At 42.1% G+C, this 17,067-nt stretch overlaps 2 protein-coding genes across 2 annotated transcripts in view; one reads left to right on the forward strand and one right to left on the reverse strand.

Moving 5' to 3' along the window:
* Window positions 1–903, reverse strand: part of LOC139371355 (suppressor of tumorigenicity 7 protein-like) — a 37,119-nt gene extending 36,216 nt beyond the window's left edge. Inside the window, exon 1 of the mRNA XM_071111703.1 lies at window positions 655–903. Within this exon, the coding sequence (XP_070967804.1) occupies window positions 655–823 (169 nt within the window). The 5' untranslated portion in view covers window positions 824–903. The remainder of the gene's footprint in view (window positions 1–654) is intronic.
* On the forward strand, window positions 856–7,016 carry LOC139371356 (F-actin-capping protein subunit alpha-1). The gene is made up of 10 exons (XM_071111704.1): window positions 856–981; window positions 2,784–2,847; window positions 2,971–3,022; window positions 3,120–3,183; window positions 4,488–4,694; window positions 4,783–4,862; window positions 5,072–5,150; window positions 5,388–5,459; window positions 5,785–5,847; window positions 5,965–7,016. Exons 1-10 carry the CDS (start codon window positions 943–945, stop codon window positions 6,103–6,105), a joined length of 861 nt encoding a protein of 286 aa, XP_070967805.1. The 5' UTR covers window positions 856–942; the 3' UTR covers window positions 6,106–7,016.
* The last annotated feature ends 10,051 nt before the right edge of the window (window positions 7,017–17,067 follow it).

The raw sequence follows: 17,067 nt of genomic DNA on the forward strand, positions 1-17,067 counted from the left end.
ACCACACTGACAGATGCTGACTGAGTCGGTGTGTGATGTTGAAGTACCATGATGTTAATGTTATAGCTAATGTTATGTAACAAGCTAATAGACACACTGACAAATAACGGCAGGTAGACTAGTGGTTAGAGCGTTGGATTAGTAACCGAAAGGTTGCTAGATCGAATCCCAGAGCTGACAAGGTAAACATTTGTCGTTTTGCCTCTGAACAAGGCAGTTAACCCACTGTCCATAGGCCGTCATTGGAAATAAGAATTTGTTTTTAACCGACTTGCTTAGTTAAATATAGTTGTTTTTAAATGCAATTCTAGCTAGTATTATGCATTGTTTGAATGATGTTAGCTAACGTTAGCTAGCTGGCTAGTTATGCACAAGCGTAACATTAACAGCTAGCTAAATTAGCTAACGTAGATAGCTAGTAGCCACATTAGCTAGCTAATATGTCTCGCTACCATTCAATAAATAAACCAACCTGGGATATGTTTTTGTGCAACGTGTTGTCATACAGTTAGCCAGCCTCCTGTCAAACTTTCAGTTCCTCCACTGTCTCTCGATTTCTATTTGCTAGCTCGCTAACGTTAGAAGGCTGGCTAGCTAGCTACATTACATTCGCTAGCTAGTCCACTCTTAGAAAGCTAGCGTTAGCTAACTCACCTGAGGTAAGAGTGTCCTGCAGTTTCAAGGGGCTTCGCAGAACATAGATCATAGTTAAAACCATAGCAAACCAAACGGCACATATGTATGTCCATGACCAGGACAACCATGATTTTAATTTATCTGTAAATCCAAGAGATTGAGGATTAGTGCTGGTCGCGTCCTCCATGTTTTTAACGGATGGCTGTAAACAGAGGAATCATGTGCCAGTGGCACTGTCAAGATCCGCTTCCTCACCGTCCGCTGCAGTCAGTCGCGGATCAGAAGAGGTTTGTCTCATGAGCCAAGATGGCCGATTTCGAAGAACAGCTCACTGAGGAAGAGAAGGTATAGTCTTGAGAAGCTTTGCTCATTGTTTTACGAAGTTTAGTAAATTCGGTTGATTGTGTCCTTACTCAAATATTTTGGCCGCAAATTTATTTTTTGCTAAGCTACAACTAGCTCGCTAAACTAACACTACACTCTAGCTACAGTTAGCGAACAAACTGACACGGGAATACATTGTATCACCTAGTTAGATACAGTAGCTAGATACAACTCCATACACCATGCTAAAACATAACATACACAAGAAGCAGTTTGCTTACTGCTTAGCTAGCTAGCTAAAATGTTTGTAAATGTTAGCCGTGTTCCTTAGCCAAATATTAGCTAGTACAGTATGTGCCTTAGCATTGTCAAGTCTGACTTTAACTGGGCTTTGCCACATTTGGGCTTTTGCACGGTGCCTAGCTAACATTACAATGGCAATTGTCCCCCTGGGTCAGGTAGTTACTATCTAGCAATACATGATCATACAATTGTTCATGGGTTATTTGCAAATGGCTTTAGTCTAAAAACATATGAACTAATATGCTAGAAAAGGCTACTACTTCCTGTATTGATTGCAACAGCCTCCACACCCTGCTAGAAACAACTCTGAATATATTAGGCATACTTTATAATCCCATTTTCTGTCTTGGGATGGCCCCTGGCCTATTGACTGTAACGCATTACAACACAAACGTTCGATTGACCAATTATTTGGTGTAGGAATCATTGAAGTCATGATTTCATGAAAAAGTCCACAAATACATACAACCCTATTTACAAGACTTCTGAAGGTCATACACGATAAAAGTGATTGTGGGCATTTTCAACCAATTGAGATTGAATCACCAAAAACTAAACAACCTTAATATGAGAGCTTGGGTTTGACCATTGTTGCTGTCAGCAGCATGCAGATAGATACATGTTTGAGGCTGCCTACTGGTGTCTAGCATTCCTGCCGCTTCAGTGGCAGGCCCACAGCAGGGATGCGGTCAGATACATGTACAGACCAGTAGAATGGGCATAGGTATTTTGTAAATACAATACTTAGCATGGGAAGGAACAGTGTTTGGGAGCATCTAACTGTATGGCAACAGAACACACACACCAGAAGTTCCAGAACCTGTTGGTAGTGTTACAATGTACTGTGAAGTGTTGTGTGTAACCCATGCAACCTTTGGGTCTGTTTCTGGACATGAAGACATACATTAGGGCCTAAAATACTGACGTTCTGCGTACTGATTTCAGTGCAACTCTAGACTTTCAGGTTCAGGGGAGCCCTAATGAAGATTGCCTAGTGCCCCCTCCCCCTCCTCACTGTTTTTGGTTCTGATCTGACACCACATGCTTACACATGCATTACAGCTGCTAAGAAAAGCTCTTGCCGTCTAAGGAGTGGCGTGGGCAGCGCAGAGGTAGGCTAGTCAGGAAGCCAAGTTAGTCACTGCTCTCTGCTTCACCCTAGTGGCCAGTGTAATAATGACTTGGCTGCATAATTACACTGTCTCTGGGTCTCATATCAGTGGTAGAAATATTCATATACTGCATATGCAATATCTTTTCAAGTTTTATTAGTTGTGTGTACAGGATACACATGGTATGCACCATCCAATGAATTGCTCACTTACAGGTCTCTTCTCGACAGTGCAACATAAATAAGACAAGACAAGATAAGAATATGAACATAAAGCAAATGACTCGGTAGAATAGAGTAAACATTTTATAATATAGTACCAAAAATGTTCCGTTGGCACTCAGGTGTAAAAGCTGTCTAGGCAAAAAGTGGATAGTAGCCTATTTACCTCGTATTTTCTTTCCCTCAGGTGCGCATTGCGGCTAATTTTGTCGTCCATGCTCCACCTGGAGAATTCAATGAAGTCTTCAATGGTGAGTGTGCTTAGAAATCTTATTCTTTGTACTACTTGTTTATTTACCAATACACTTGATTTGTTATATATTTGTCTGTTAAGGCGTTGGCAATCTCTTGATAAGGCAGTCTCTTGGTTTCAGATGTGCGGCTACTGCTCAACAATGACAATCTTCTCAGGGAGGGTGCAGCACAGTGAGTATTTTATTGATTTATTTACTGTATTGTTGTGCACACATATTGTTGTGTGTGTTAAATGCTGTATTTTGTTTTTTTCTCCATTGGAAAACAGTGCCTTTGCCCAGTACAACATGGATCAGTTCACCCTTGCCAAACTTGAAGGGTATGATGATCAGGTAAGATGCTCAGTCATTTGAGCTGTGACTCCTTCCCAGCTGTTTTGAGTCTTGTTGGTTTCATACAATGAGTGTACAAAACATTAAGGACACCTTCCTAATATTGCGTTGCACCATCCCCTTTTGCCCTCAGAACAGCCTCAATTCGCCGGGGCATGGACTCTACAAGGTGTCAAGCATCCCACAAGGATGCTGGCTCATGTTGACTTCAGTGCTTCCCACAGTTGTGTCAAGTAGTCTGGATATCCTTTGGGTGGTGGACTATTCTTTATACACGCGGGAAACTGTTGCGGGTGAAAAACCCAGCAGCGTTGCAGTTCTTGACACACACCGGTGTGCCTGGCACCTACTACCATACCTACCCTGTTCAACGGCACATAAATCTTTTGTCTTGCCCATTCCCCAGCTGAATGGTACACATACACAATCCTAATCCCATGTCTATTGTCTCAAGGCTTACAAATCCTCCTTTAACCTATCTGCCCCCCTTCATCTACACTGATTGAAGTGGATTTAACAAGTGACATCAGTAAGGGATCGTAGCTTTCGCCTGGATTCACCTGGTCAGTCTTTTTCATGAAAAGAGTAGGGGTCCTTAATGTTTTTTGCAGTCAGTGTAGATTGAACGCATCATTAAAATCATCATTAAAACAGTTTTTCTTCTGGATTAAAAGGTGGCTTAGGCGGTGGGCGTGGCAGGGGGCATGGCAATGGTCGCCGTTGCAAAATTTTCGAATTTTAATGCCCCCATCTTGGTGATAAAGCATTTTTAAGCCTGGAATTCTCTGAATTTCTCCATGGAGCCAAGATATATCTTTGCAGTTTAAAGCACATTTCCAGGGATTCTACATATTCTGCCATTTAAAGTTATTTTCCTGTGCATTTTGCCATGACTAATGCTGTGTTGCTTTGCTTAGACATAATAGCAAAATCAATACTGTTAAAGTAATTGTTTTTGGATTTCAATTCCACTGACTGTCTAGCTTTTATCTTGGTCGTTTTAGTTCTCAAATATTATATTAGAATACAAAATAGGTCCATTATCTTTAATATCTGGTTTTAGTCGTTTAAATTCACACTGAAAGCGTTTTTCCATCCCGAAAGTGTGTATATATAAAAACTTTTTTCAAATTAATATATATACATTATACACTTTTTTTTTTTACAGACAGTTTGGACTTAGGTGTCCTGCAAAAACACTTAGGAGGCCTGCCCAAGTGTTTTTATGGCAGAAAAATCCCTGTAAGATAAATGCAGCAACTGAGGACCTCTATCTGTGTCCCTGTGATCCATTTCCCCTCCAGGTGCTGATCACAGAGCATGGAGACCTGGGCAATGGCCGTTTCTTTGACCCCCGCAACAAGCGGTCATTCAAATTTGACCACCTGAGGAAGGAGGCCAGTGACCCCCAGCCCCACGAGGGAGAGGCAGCTCTCAGACCCTGGAGAGACGCGTGTGACAGCGCTCTGAGGGCCTACGTCAAGGAGCACTACCCCAGCGGCGTCTGCACTGTACGTCCCGTCTTTCACCTGCAGGACACAATAACGTTATCTTTAAGAGGAGCATGTTAATCACAGGACCTTGTTTTATTTATCACAGGTTTATGGGAAAACTATTGACGGCCAGCAAACCATAATTGCTTGCATTGAAGGTCATCAATTTCAACCAAAGAACTTCTGGTAAGTGTAGTCTCATGGTTACCAATCATTTTTCTATCTAACCTTTCATTTATCAGGGAAGGAGTATACTAAAATGTGCATTTTGAAGCATTATACTATATGTCCATTGTTTGTATTAAACATGTAATTCTGTCTATAATAGTGCCTTAGACATAACGCAAATGCACTATAAATTTGGGAAAGGACTAATATTTGATTTCTGTTCTCAGGAATGGTCGTTGTCGGTCTGAATGGAAGTTCAGCATCTCCCAATCTACAGCTCAAGTCGTTGGGGTCCTCAAAATACAGGTAGGCTAGTAGTGTCCATCGCCAAGGGTTGTCCACCATTTTGTCAGGCTGTCTAAAAGCCTGTTCAAAGACAACTGGTTGGGCACAGGTAGCCTGCAGAATGTTAGCTTGTGAGATCAGGATGGTTCGTACAAGGCTAGGGCACAGGCCCATGCAAGTTAAATTGATGAACTGAAAATGGATATTGTTTTGTCATATGGTATATAGTCTCCCTCACCCACCATCTTGTGGTTGCAGGTGCATTACTACGAGGATGGAAATGTGCAGCTGGTCAGCCACAAGGAAGTACAGGAATCCCTCACTGTAAATGTGAGTTCCCCTTTCAGTAGGATATTTTGGACCTGAACATAAGCATTCAAAGAGAGAAGGCTGTAAAACCTTTTCCTGGTTCTACAGAAATCCTGGTTGTAGAATTCCGGATGTCCTGCTTATTCCCTCCTGATTCTGGGAATCCTCAAATGTATTGGATGTTCCAGGAATTTTGCAACCCTAGTGCTGTTCATTAGTGCAAGAGAAGTAGGATGAAGTACAATAACAAGTGAAATGTCCTTTATGATAAAGAGAGATGGTCTTCAATCTGTCAAGTTTACAGGCATTTCAATTGTCAAAAGCATCCATTGTCTTGTTTTGGCAGAGTGAGACTCAGACTGCAAAGGAGTTTGTGAAAATCATTGAGGATGCAGAAAATGAATACCAGGTATGCAACATGTTTCCTCACAGTAATATTAGCATAATTTGAATAAATCAGTTTAATGTATTTTTTTCCCTCAATGAGGGGGGCAAGAGTCTAAACATTTGTTTTCCTTGTTTCCAGACGGCCATCAGTGAGAACTACCAGACCATGTCTGACACCACATTCAAAGCCTTGCGCCGGCAGCTTCCTGTCACCCGCACCAAGATTGACTGGAACAAGATCCTCAGCTACAAGATTGGCAAGGAGATGCAGAATGCTTAGAGGACAGTGTGTCGGTCATTGTTACTGTGTTACTGCAAAGAGAGGGTAGGGGAAATCAGGAAAAGAGGCATCAAAGGGGGAAAAAATAATACTCTATTCTGTCTTTGTTAAAGAATGCCACGGTTTGATTTGGTGTATGGAGTTGGTATGCTTTCTTCAGGCGCATTAGGAGGGATGGCTTCATTTTAAGAGGACATTTTGGATTGTTTAGCTCTCGCTCATTTGCAAATTTTTAATTTGAACAAAATGCCTTTAGTGACACTGAAAGTTTGGATTACATGGGTCAACCTCGCTCTCACACACCGATGCGTCAAATCAGAGTCATATCCTCATACCCCTCATTTGGTTGACTTTGTGTCTGGGGGCCACAGGTAGTCATCCGTTTAAGCCCATTTCGTAACCCACTATGGCCGGGATTCAAACAAATGCAGATAAACGACCCGGTGCATTGTGGTTCATCTTTAAAGGCGATTTCTGACTCCGCTGCCATCCGCTGCGTGATGTCTGGGAAATTGCCTTTAAAAGCCTATCGCTGTGCGCAGGTCATTGGATTGAATGACCTATATTTTAGATTGGCCAAGACCTATATATCTGTAACCCAATATCTCCTCCAAGTGAGGTGTATACTCCTAAGTGACTACATTTAGTACACCCCCTTAAAGTCCCAAGTATCAGCTCTGTACCCTGCAAGCTTTCCCGTTGGAAAGAGATGTACTTGTACAAAGGTTTAATCAGGCCTAAACAAGCAGAGCACCATCAGTATCCACTATCAGTGATTCGGCCAACTTAATATATAATATACCTATATTCCTCCTTACCGCCCACATGCCTTCCTTTAGCTTTTTGCTATATTTTTTTATACAAAATGTAAGAACATGTATAATTCAAAGGAATAAAGAAGTTGCACCAAATACTATGCTGTAACTATTGTCATCATTAACCATAAATAGCGTTTTACTTACCAGTATGTAGAAATATGCTGATTGGGAAATAATCTGATTTGGTGCCAAATGTGTATTTGTGTGTAAATGCTGGCTAGCACAGCAAAACGTAAAAGGGACATTTGAATAAAGAAACAGATTATTGAGTATCACTTTAATGGAGCGCACCTTAAAATGCGCCTCTTGACGTTTTGTGTCGGTATATTTCATCTGCATTGTCTGTACATTTTGTGTCGAATGTGTAAAACCGTGTTGATGGACAAAAACACAATTATTCTCTGCTTTCAGTCCCTTTCACTGAACACTTCAATATGACCTTCATTATACCGGCATGATACATCTTATCTTCACATGCTGTTGTGCTGCTTTAGTGAAAACATTTACGGCCCATTTTAGATTGTAACATTTTTCATTTGAGGTTTTCAACATGAAATATGACTAAATAACTATTCACAGGACAAGAGGTGACGGACAACACAATCAGTTATCTTAGAAAACTAAGCACAGAACTTAACTCCATGTTTAAGATCAGACAAAAGTGATTTGCATTGTGTCACACCCTGATCAGTTTCACCTGTCCTTGTTATTGTCTCCACCCCCTCTAGGTGTCGCTTGTTTTCCCCAGTGTATTTATCCCTGTGTTTCCTGTCTCTCTGTGCCAGTGTATTTATCCCTGTGTTTCCTGTCTCTCTGTACCAGTGTATTTATCCCTGTGTTTCCTGTCTCTCTGTGCCAGTGTATTTATCCCTGTGTTTCCTGTCTCTATGGGGCCAGTGTATTTATCCCTGTGTTTCCTGTCTCTCTGTACCAGTGTATTTATCCCTGTGTTTCCTGTCTCTCTGTACCAGTGTATTTATCCCTGTGTTTCCTGTCTCTCTGTACCAGTGTATTTATCCCTATGTTTCCTGTCTCACTGTGCCAGTTCATCTTGTATGTTTCCAAGTCAACCAGCGGTTTTCACGGTCTCCTGCTTTTGCCTTCTCCTTTTTCTAGTCCTCCTGGTTTTGACCCTTGCCTGTTTCTGGACTTTGTACCTGCCTGCCTGACCATTCTACCTGCCTTGACCACGAGCCTGTCTGCCACTCTGTACCCCCTGGTTTACCTTTTTGCCCATCCACAACAATTCTCTTCCCTACTACCTCTTTGGATGAATAAACATTGTAAGACCAACCATCTGCCTCCTGTGTCTGCATTTGGGTCTCGCCTTGTGCTTTGATATGAGCATTTTCTACACACAGTTCCACTGCTGTAGTTGATGGGATCATCATTAAATTAATGTGAACATAAAGACTGATGAGCATATTTATTTTACATAAATGTTTGTCATTCAGCAGACGCACTTATCTAGAGCGATTTACAATTAGTGCGTTCACCTTAAGATCTCTAGGTGGGACAACCACACATCTCAGTCATATTAACTACATTTTTCGTCCAAGTTAGTAGGTGGAAAGAGTTAAGTGCAAGTATTAGATCACGGAAGGGAGAGCTTTGACTGGGTTGAGCAGGAGCTGTACGAAGTGTTGAATCTTGCGTCGGTTTAAATATCAACTCATACATCCTGTGCCATGGAATCAGTGTATTTATTTTCTTCTCAGCTATTTTGCAATCTGTATAGCACAGCGGTCCACATCCTGGCCCTCAAATGGAACTGGTATACTGTCCTATTTCTGCCATTTTCCTCTGCCAGTTTTGATTCTTTGTACTGGGCAGAAAGACCAATTCCCGACCTACTCCCGCTGCCTCCTCCATTTTTTGGGGTGTTGCTGTAATCAATTGGTTGTAATTGAGTCTGTGTTACGCTCCCCAGCAAGAAAACCAAAAATGTCACTCACTATAATGGCGCCGGAGGGGATAGCTGACGTTTTATGGGCTCCTAAACAACTGTGCATTTTTTTTTTTCACATTGTTTGTAACTTTTGTACATAATGTTGCTGCTACCGTCTCTTATGACCAAAAAGAGCTTCTGGACATAGATATCTTCTTTAATGAGTCGGATGAGAGGGATTTACTCCAGACACCCAACAAGGTCCTCATCCACGCCATTCACAGGAGAAAGAGACGGAGATATCGAGGACAAAGGTCAGGGTGCCTTGTAAGGATCCCGCGGCGAGTGGGTAATCCGCCTTTACCATCAGTCCTATTAGCCAACGTACAATCATTGGATAATAAAATAGGACGAACTACAAGCACGTATATCCTACCTACGGGACATTAACTGCAATATCTTATGTTTCACCGAGTCGTGGCTGAACGACGACATGAATAACATACAGCTGGCGGGTTATACCCTATCGGCAGGATAGAACAGCAGCCTCTGGTAAGACAAGGGGTGACGGTCTATGTATAATTGTAAACAACAGCTAGTGCACGATATCTAAGGAAGTCTCAAGGTTTTGTTCGCCTGAGGTAGAGTATGTCATGATAAGCTGTAGACCACACTATTTACCAAGAAAGTTATAATCTATATTCTTCGTAGCTGTCTATTTACCACCACAAACTGATGCTGGCACTAAGACGTCACTCATTGAGCTGTATACGGCCATAAGCAAACAGGAAAACGCTCATCCAGAGGCGGTGCTCCAAGTGGCCAGGGACTTTAACGCAGGGAAACTTAAATCAGTTTTACCTCATTTCTACCACCATGTTAAATGTGCAACCAGAGGGAAAAAACTCTAGACCACCTTTACTCCACACACAGAGATGTGTACAAAGCTCTCCCTCGCCCTCCATTTGGCAAATCTGATCATAATTCTATCCTCCTGATTCATTCCTGCTTACAAGCAAAAACTAAAGCAAGAAGCACCAGTGACTCAGTCGATAAAAAACTGGTCAGATGAAGCAGATGCTAAGCTGCAGGACTGTTTTGCTAGCACAGACTGGAATATGTTGTGGGATTCTTCCGATGGCATATAGGAGTACACCACATCACTTTCTTCATCTATAAGTGCATTGATGATGTCGTCCCCACAGTGACTGTACGTACATACCCCAACCAGAAGCCATGGATTACAGGCAACATCTACACTGAGCTTAAGGGTAGAGCTGCAGCTTTCAAGTAAAGGGACTTTTTTCAAACCTTTATTTAGCTAGTTAAGCCAGTTAAGAACAAATTCTTATTTACAATGACGGCCTACACTGGCCAAACCCGGATGACGCTGGGCCAATTGTGCGCCACCCTATGGGACTCTCTATCACGGCCAGTTGTGATACAGCCTGTATTCGAACCAGGGTTTCTGTAGTGACTCCTCAAGCACTGAGACGCAGTGCCTTAGACCGCTTATTTTAAACTGAGGTTTCATTTGTTCTCTCAATGTGTCTCTCTTTCTCCATGGCCAGGGGAAGAGAGTCTCCTCCAGGAATTTATGACCTGAGATAAAAGAACCTGGGTGTACAAGAGAGAGCGGGGGATGCCGTGATCTATACCCAGAAAGGGCCACGTCATGACACAAGTCTAGGTTCAAAAGGCTTCTTAATACCTTCCCACTAACGAAATGGCAACCAGCACAGGTGTAACACATACTGACTAACGAGGTGACGCCAATCGGTGAGCCCTACATGCTAACAAGCTATACGTGCTGAAGTTCAACCTCAAAACCTCAAAGGAAAAACCAAAACCTGTAACAGTCTGTAACTTTGTCACTCATCATTATTCACCATTCATTCAGCATTATCCGTAATCATGGTAGCATCCACGTTAATGTACAAGTGTTTAGAAACATATCATATTCTTATTTACAAAATGACACAATACATTATTTACCAGTCATTTCTATTGTGCACAAAATAATCTGAAACACAACCTAAACAAACTGTAAACGCATCCAACAAATATGAAGAGTCACAAGCTTGATGTAGTCATTACGTGCTATGAATATGGGACCAAAAATACCGTACTTACATTTACTACTTTAATACACATACTGTATAAGTGAATCTGTCCCAAAACCTTTGGTCCCCTAAAATGTGGGGGACTATGCAGAAAAAGTGCTATAGATTCTAAACGGTTGACCCGATATGGATGAAAATACCCTCAAATGAAGGCGGACAGTCTGCACTTTAACCTCATAGTCATGTATTGTATCAAATCCAAAGTTCTGGAGTAGAGAGACAAAACAACCAAAAATCTGTCACTGTTCCAATATTTTTGGAGCTCACAATGTCTCTGTCTGGTCTGGTCTGGTCTGGTCTCTCTCTCTCCCTCCTCCCCAGGCAGCTCAATGTCTGTCTGACTCTTCTCCCCAGGCAGCTCACTGTCTGTCTGTCCGTCCGTCCGTCCACAGAGCTATTCCTGAATCCTCATTAGCAGCAGCATATTTAACAAAACATCTTCCTCTGTCTAAAACATGCAGCTACAGGTCTGTTTCGACACCTTTTTCTCCTGAGTTTTTTTCATGAATATTTCAAAATAAAATGCTATATCAAATATGAGTGCCCCTGTTGCAGGATGGTAATCATGGGTTAAGTTGTGATTGTGTGGGGGGTGGAAAAGTCTCCAGTATGGGATGCATTTCGGTGGTGCTTCTGTACAGGGATAATCTATGAAGTGATGGGGAAGAATGAGAGAGAGGCCAACAGTCCGTCCCCCACCTCTAACACGTTGAAGGTCCTGATGGTCTACCTCACCAAGCTGATGGAGACCAAGGGCGGCAGGGTAGCCTAGTGGTTAGAGCGTTGGACTAGTAACCGGAAGGTTGCAAGTTCAAACCCCTGAGCTGACAAGGTACAAATCTGTCGTTCTGCCCCTGAACAGGCAGTTAACCCACTGTTCCTAGGCCGTCATTGAAAATAAGAATTTGTTCTTAACTGACTTGCCTAGTTAAATAAAGGTAAAATAAAAAAGACATCATCGGTCAGTGCAGGAGAGTTAAAGCACCCATCACTAAATATCTTATGTGAAGGAACAAGAGTTTTATCTACATTCATCTGCTGTTTTGAACAGGTTGAGAAAATCCAGAATTCTCCAAAGTCTGTCAAACAGTTGAGTCAATGGAAGGACAGCAAGGAGCTCAAGGTGAGTCCCGTCTTAAAATATGAGTGTGTACGGGGCCCTTGTTCAGGCAAGGCCTTGAGTGTTGATGATTGTTGTTGTTTCTTAACCGTGTTGTTGTTGTTTTTCCAGGTGGGTTCAGTGGAGGAGTTGTAGGGACGGGATAGGAAGATCCTCATGGTGTCCACCACAGGAGCTTGGTGGCACCTTAATGACTGGAGTGGAATAGTTGGAATGGTATCAAATACAACAAGCACATGGTTTCCAGGTGTTTGATGCCATTCCACTGGCCCCGTTCCGGACATTATTATGAGCCGTTCTCCCCTCAGCAGCCGACACTGGTGTCTACTTCAAGATAGACCAAGACTTTAACCTCAGCTTCCTCACTAACAAGAACACACTGTACACCTACTGGTTAGTGTTCTGAGACTGTTCACCATCCTCCACACACTGTACACCTACTGGTTAGTGTTCTGAGACTGTTCACACAGTGTGTGGAGGATAGTGAACAGTCTCAGAACACTAACCAGTGTACACTGGGGTACACTGGCTTTTCTTACAATCCTGGTGGAGTCTGGCTCAGGTCCGACAGAGGAGAGGGACCTCCAGCAGCAGGTCCATCCAGAGTGGAGGACTGGGCCGTAACCCTCTGGACACCAGCAACGCTGTACAGGTACTACTAAGATCATACTGGAGGTACTTCTCAAACTGACATTCAAAATACAGATTTAGCTGCCTTTCTGAACTTTATACCAAAATATAAACTTTATACCAAAAAGTATTGCAATTAAATAAATAGGCAAGAACTGCACTTTCAAACATTTTGGGATGGGTTGAACGTTTTGCCTTGATGGGTGACTAAAACCCTTGCTCAGTAGAAAGTGGATGAAATCTTCAGCCTGACCAGTTCACCGTTTGGTAATGTGAAATGTCCCACGGACAAGTGACCAATAAAGACAAACATATAATTCAAAGGGCTCCTCAGAGCATATGATGGAAGACAGTTTTATCAAATCTCTTATATTCACAATACATTTGATATTTTCTGTTTTTGTCGATGTCTTTTTAAACCTCCACTGTATTTTTAGTATGCTGACAATTGAATCACTACATTTTAGATGCAGTAGTATGATGACTACTGGATCAGTGTCACCTGGTCTAACGTCATTACATCATGTTTCAGTCATTTATCCACAATAGATGCTATCCATCTCTCAGGAATCTGTAACCATGTGTGTTCAAGTCGCACTACTGTGTCCCGAACTGAAGCAGTGGCTGCTACACTGGAAAACAAGCAATACATGTGTAAAATAGTCTGGGTAAAATGGAAAAACTGAGGCTGTGGAAGGCTGTGTATAATTGTGTCTCAAAAATAATTTATTAACATTGTTTGTGTTCACTTTAAATCAAACATTCACTACAACACTTTCCTTTTACAAAGCATTATTACAACGTTCTTTCATATAAACCTGGATAATCAATTGGAATACTTCCAGAAAGAGGAGAGTTAGACACTGAGCAGATAGAAGCTGTTTCCATGGTCGAGCCATAGTGTCCTGTAGAGACCATGAACATACTGACATGATAAAGCCATTCTTAGTTTAGTAGCAGTGAGATCTTTAGCTTACACAAAACAGCAGAATACATGCTTCTCTTGGTGATATGTGGTTTGCCTTCTGCTTTGTGGGTGCGGGTTGGTTTTAACATTATGTTGTGCTGTTAGTATTATGTTGGACTTTTACAGTCTAGCTCAGTGTTTCCCAACTCCAGTCCTCCAGTACCCTCAACAGCATACATTTGTTGCTGTAACCCCAGACAAGCACACCTGATTCAACTTGTCAACTAATCATCAAGCCCTCAATGAGTTGAATCATGTGAGTTTGTCTGGGACGACAACAAAACATTTGTTCTGTTGGGGGTACTGGAGGACTGGAGTTGGGAAGCATTGAGATAGATGTCCCAGAATTCCTTGGAATTTAGGTTGGCGTAAATGTCTGACATCTTAAACGTTTCTATCCTTGGTGTCCTTATCATGGCATGGCAACACTGTTTACACATACACCCATACAAAAATGTCATATGGTAACTAAATCACACATTTTATATGTTCTATGTTGTGTAGACAAACATACTCCTGACGGAGCAAACTGTTATTTCCTCTGAGCTTCACGGTACTGGGCGATACTGGCAGTGCGCTAGTAACACAGCCCAGATTCTGTCTGCTTGAACATGAAGTAATATTCCTACCACAGTAGAATCTCTGTTAACATGGATGCGTGGCCAGCAGAGGGCTCTGTTCAGCCCTGTTACATGATAGCCAATTAGATCAAAACGACTCAAAATGCCAATCAAACCGTCCGATATGCTTACGTTGGCATTGTGGAACACTGGTTATCGCTAGCAGCACACAACAGGTCGCACGCAACACTTACAACACGTCATGTGACATTTCTAATATGAGACATTTAGAAAGTTGAGCCCCACTTGGTTGGACTGGCCGTGATGGACAGGTTGGACGACAGACAGACAGATGCCCGTCAGGAGAAATAGGGATGCTGTGAAAAATCAGTACAGAGGAAAGCTAATCAAGCTACTGTTAGACGAAGGGTCAACATCATAAGATACAAAAGAGTCAACTTCAATGGTCATGTCTATGCAAGTGAAATGTCTAATCCAGACCAAGCAGTACAGAAAACACAGATCATGCACATTGGAGTTGTTGTGTTATGTTGGAGCCAGGGAGGACACAAGTCAAAGGTTTCATAGAAAGAGGTGGTTTAGGAGCTACAATGTTATTGTTCTCAGCAGTGAAATATAAAATGACAGAAGACAAGCAATCGTGTCTGAATGTCACAACATTTCCAACTCCCATACACACGTTACAGTTAACTTAAGGTGCAGAGCACATCATTTTGACTAAATTCTGTGGGAGAATTTCTTGGTAGCCGACAAATGTCTCACATCTTCAAAAAATATATATATATTTAGGCTACCAATTTCTATTCAGACCGAACAGAGACAGAACAAACATAATTTATAAACCAGTTCCTGTAAAATACAAATGAATTACTTAAAGATCATACAATGTGATTTTCTGGAGTTTTGTTTTATATTCCGTCTCTCACAGTTGAAGTGTACCTATGATAGAAATTACAGACCTCTACATGCTTTGTAAGTAGGAAAACCTACATAATCGGCAGTGTATCAAATACCTGTTCTCTCCAATGTATATATAAATAAATACATATAGGACAAAACACACATCCCGACAAGAGACCACACAACATAAAGATAAACATAATTCAACAACAGCAGGGCAGCAACACATGAAAACACAGCATGGTAGCAATACAACATGGTAGCAGCATAAAACGTGGTTCAAACATTATTGGGCACAGACAACAGCACAGAGAGCAAGAAGGTAGAGACAACAATACATCACGCAAAGCAGACACAACTGTCAGTAAGAGTGTCCATGATTGAGTCTTTGAATGAAGAGATTGAGATAAAACTGTCCAGTTTGAGTGTTTGTTGCAGCTCGTTCCAGTCGCTAGCTGCAGCGAACTGAAAAGAGGAGCGACCCAGGGATGTTTGTGCTTTCAGGACCTTTAACAGAATGTGACTGGCAGAACATACACAATGCAAACCTCCCTTATACTTCTGTTGTTAAAATGCTGGTTGTGTGGAACCACCAGTCAGTTTCAGAACAACACACACACAGAGAGAGAGAGCGAGAGAGACAGAGAGACAGAGAGAGCGATGCCTAGACCCATGCTTCAACTTCCCTCTCGAAACCATATCCTCTGGAGCCATCAGTTGGTTAAATACACATCACTAGCCAATATCCACTACATTGATGACGAGACTGACATTTGATTAACAACCTTATATAGCAATCTAATAAGAATAGAGTCCTCAACAGAACTTAAGACTGTACCAGGAAAACATAGCCGAGTGGTTTTCTATTCACATTAGAGCACAATAATACAGGTGGCTCCAAGGGATAAGTATGTGTGTAATCTTAAATATATTTAAAAACAACAATACAAAAATATTTGTATCCAGTGGGACGGCATGCATGTTTTAATTGACCTAGCATAGCATTGAGACATATCCAGCTAGATATGGAGGGATTTGTATACCTCCACTAATATACATTACATGGCCAAAAGTATGTAAACACTGCTTGTCGAACATCTCATTCCAAATTTGTGGTCATTAATATGGAATTGGACCCCCCTTTGTTGCTACAACAGCCTCCACTCTTCTGGGAAGGCTTTCCACGGGATGTTGGAACATTGCTGCGGGGACTTGTTTCCATTCTGCCACAAAAACATTATTGAGTTCGGGCAATGATGTTGGGAGATTAGGCCTGGCTCGCAGTCTTTGTTCCAATTCATCCCAAAGGTGTTCAATGGGGTTAAGGTCAGGGCTCTGTGCAGGCCAGTTAAGCTCTTCCACACCGATCTCAACAAACCATTTCTGTATGGACCTGCTTTGTGCACGGGGGCATTGTCATGCTAAAACACGAAGGGCCTTCTCCTTTTGCCACAAAGTTGGAAGTACAGAATCGTCTAGAATTTCATTGTATGCTGTAGAATTACGATTTCCCTTCACTGGAACTAAGGGGCCTAGCCCGAACCATGAAAAACAGCCCCAGACCATTATTCCTCCTCCACCAAACTTCACAGTCAGTTGGCACTATGCATTCGGGCAGGTAGCGTTCTCTTGGCATCCGCCAAACCCAAATTCGTCCGTCAGACTGCCAGATGGTGAAGTGTGATTCATCACTCCAGAAAACGCATTTCCACTGCTCCAGAATCCAATGGCGGAGAGCTTTACATCACTCCGGCAGATGCTTGACATTGCGCATGGTGATCTTAGGCCTGTGTGCAATTGCCCGGCCATAGAAACCCATTTCAAGAAACTCCTGACGAACAGTTATTGTGCTGATGCTGCTTCCAAAGGCAGTTTGGAACTCGGTAGTGAGTGTTGCAACCACTCTGCCATCCTGTTCTGTGAGTTTGTGTGATC

This window comes from Oncorhynchus clarkii, chromosome 17 (genome assembly GCF_045791955.1).
Source record: "Oncorhynchus clarkii lewisi isolate Uvic-CL-2024 chromosome 17, UVic_Ocla_1.0, whole genome shotgun sequence".
Lineage (NCBI taxonomy): Eukaryota > Metazoa > Chordata > Actinopteri > Salmoniformes > Salmonidae > Oncorhynchus > Oncorhynchus clarkii.

Excerpts from the sequence above, each read along its gene's own strand:
- LOC139371356 (XM_071111704.1), top strand. The coding sequence starts at position 943 with ATGGCCGATTTCGAAGAACAGCTCACTGAGGAAGAGAAG. Across the intron at positions 5,151-5,387 it reads TTGGGGTCCTCAAAATACAG|GTGCATTACTACGAGGATGG; the intron begins GTAGGCTAGTAG and ends TTGTGGTTGCAG. Across the intron at positions 5,848-5,964 it reads ATGCAGAAAATGAATACCAG|ACGGCCATCAGTGAGAACTA; the intron begins GTATGCAACATG and ends CCTTGTTTCCAG.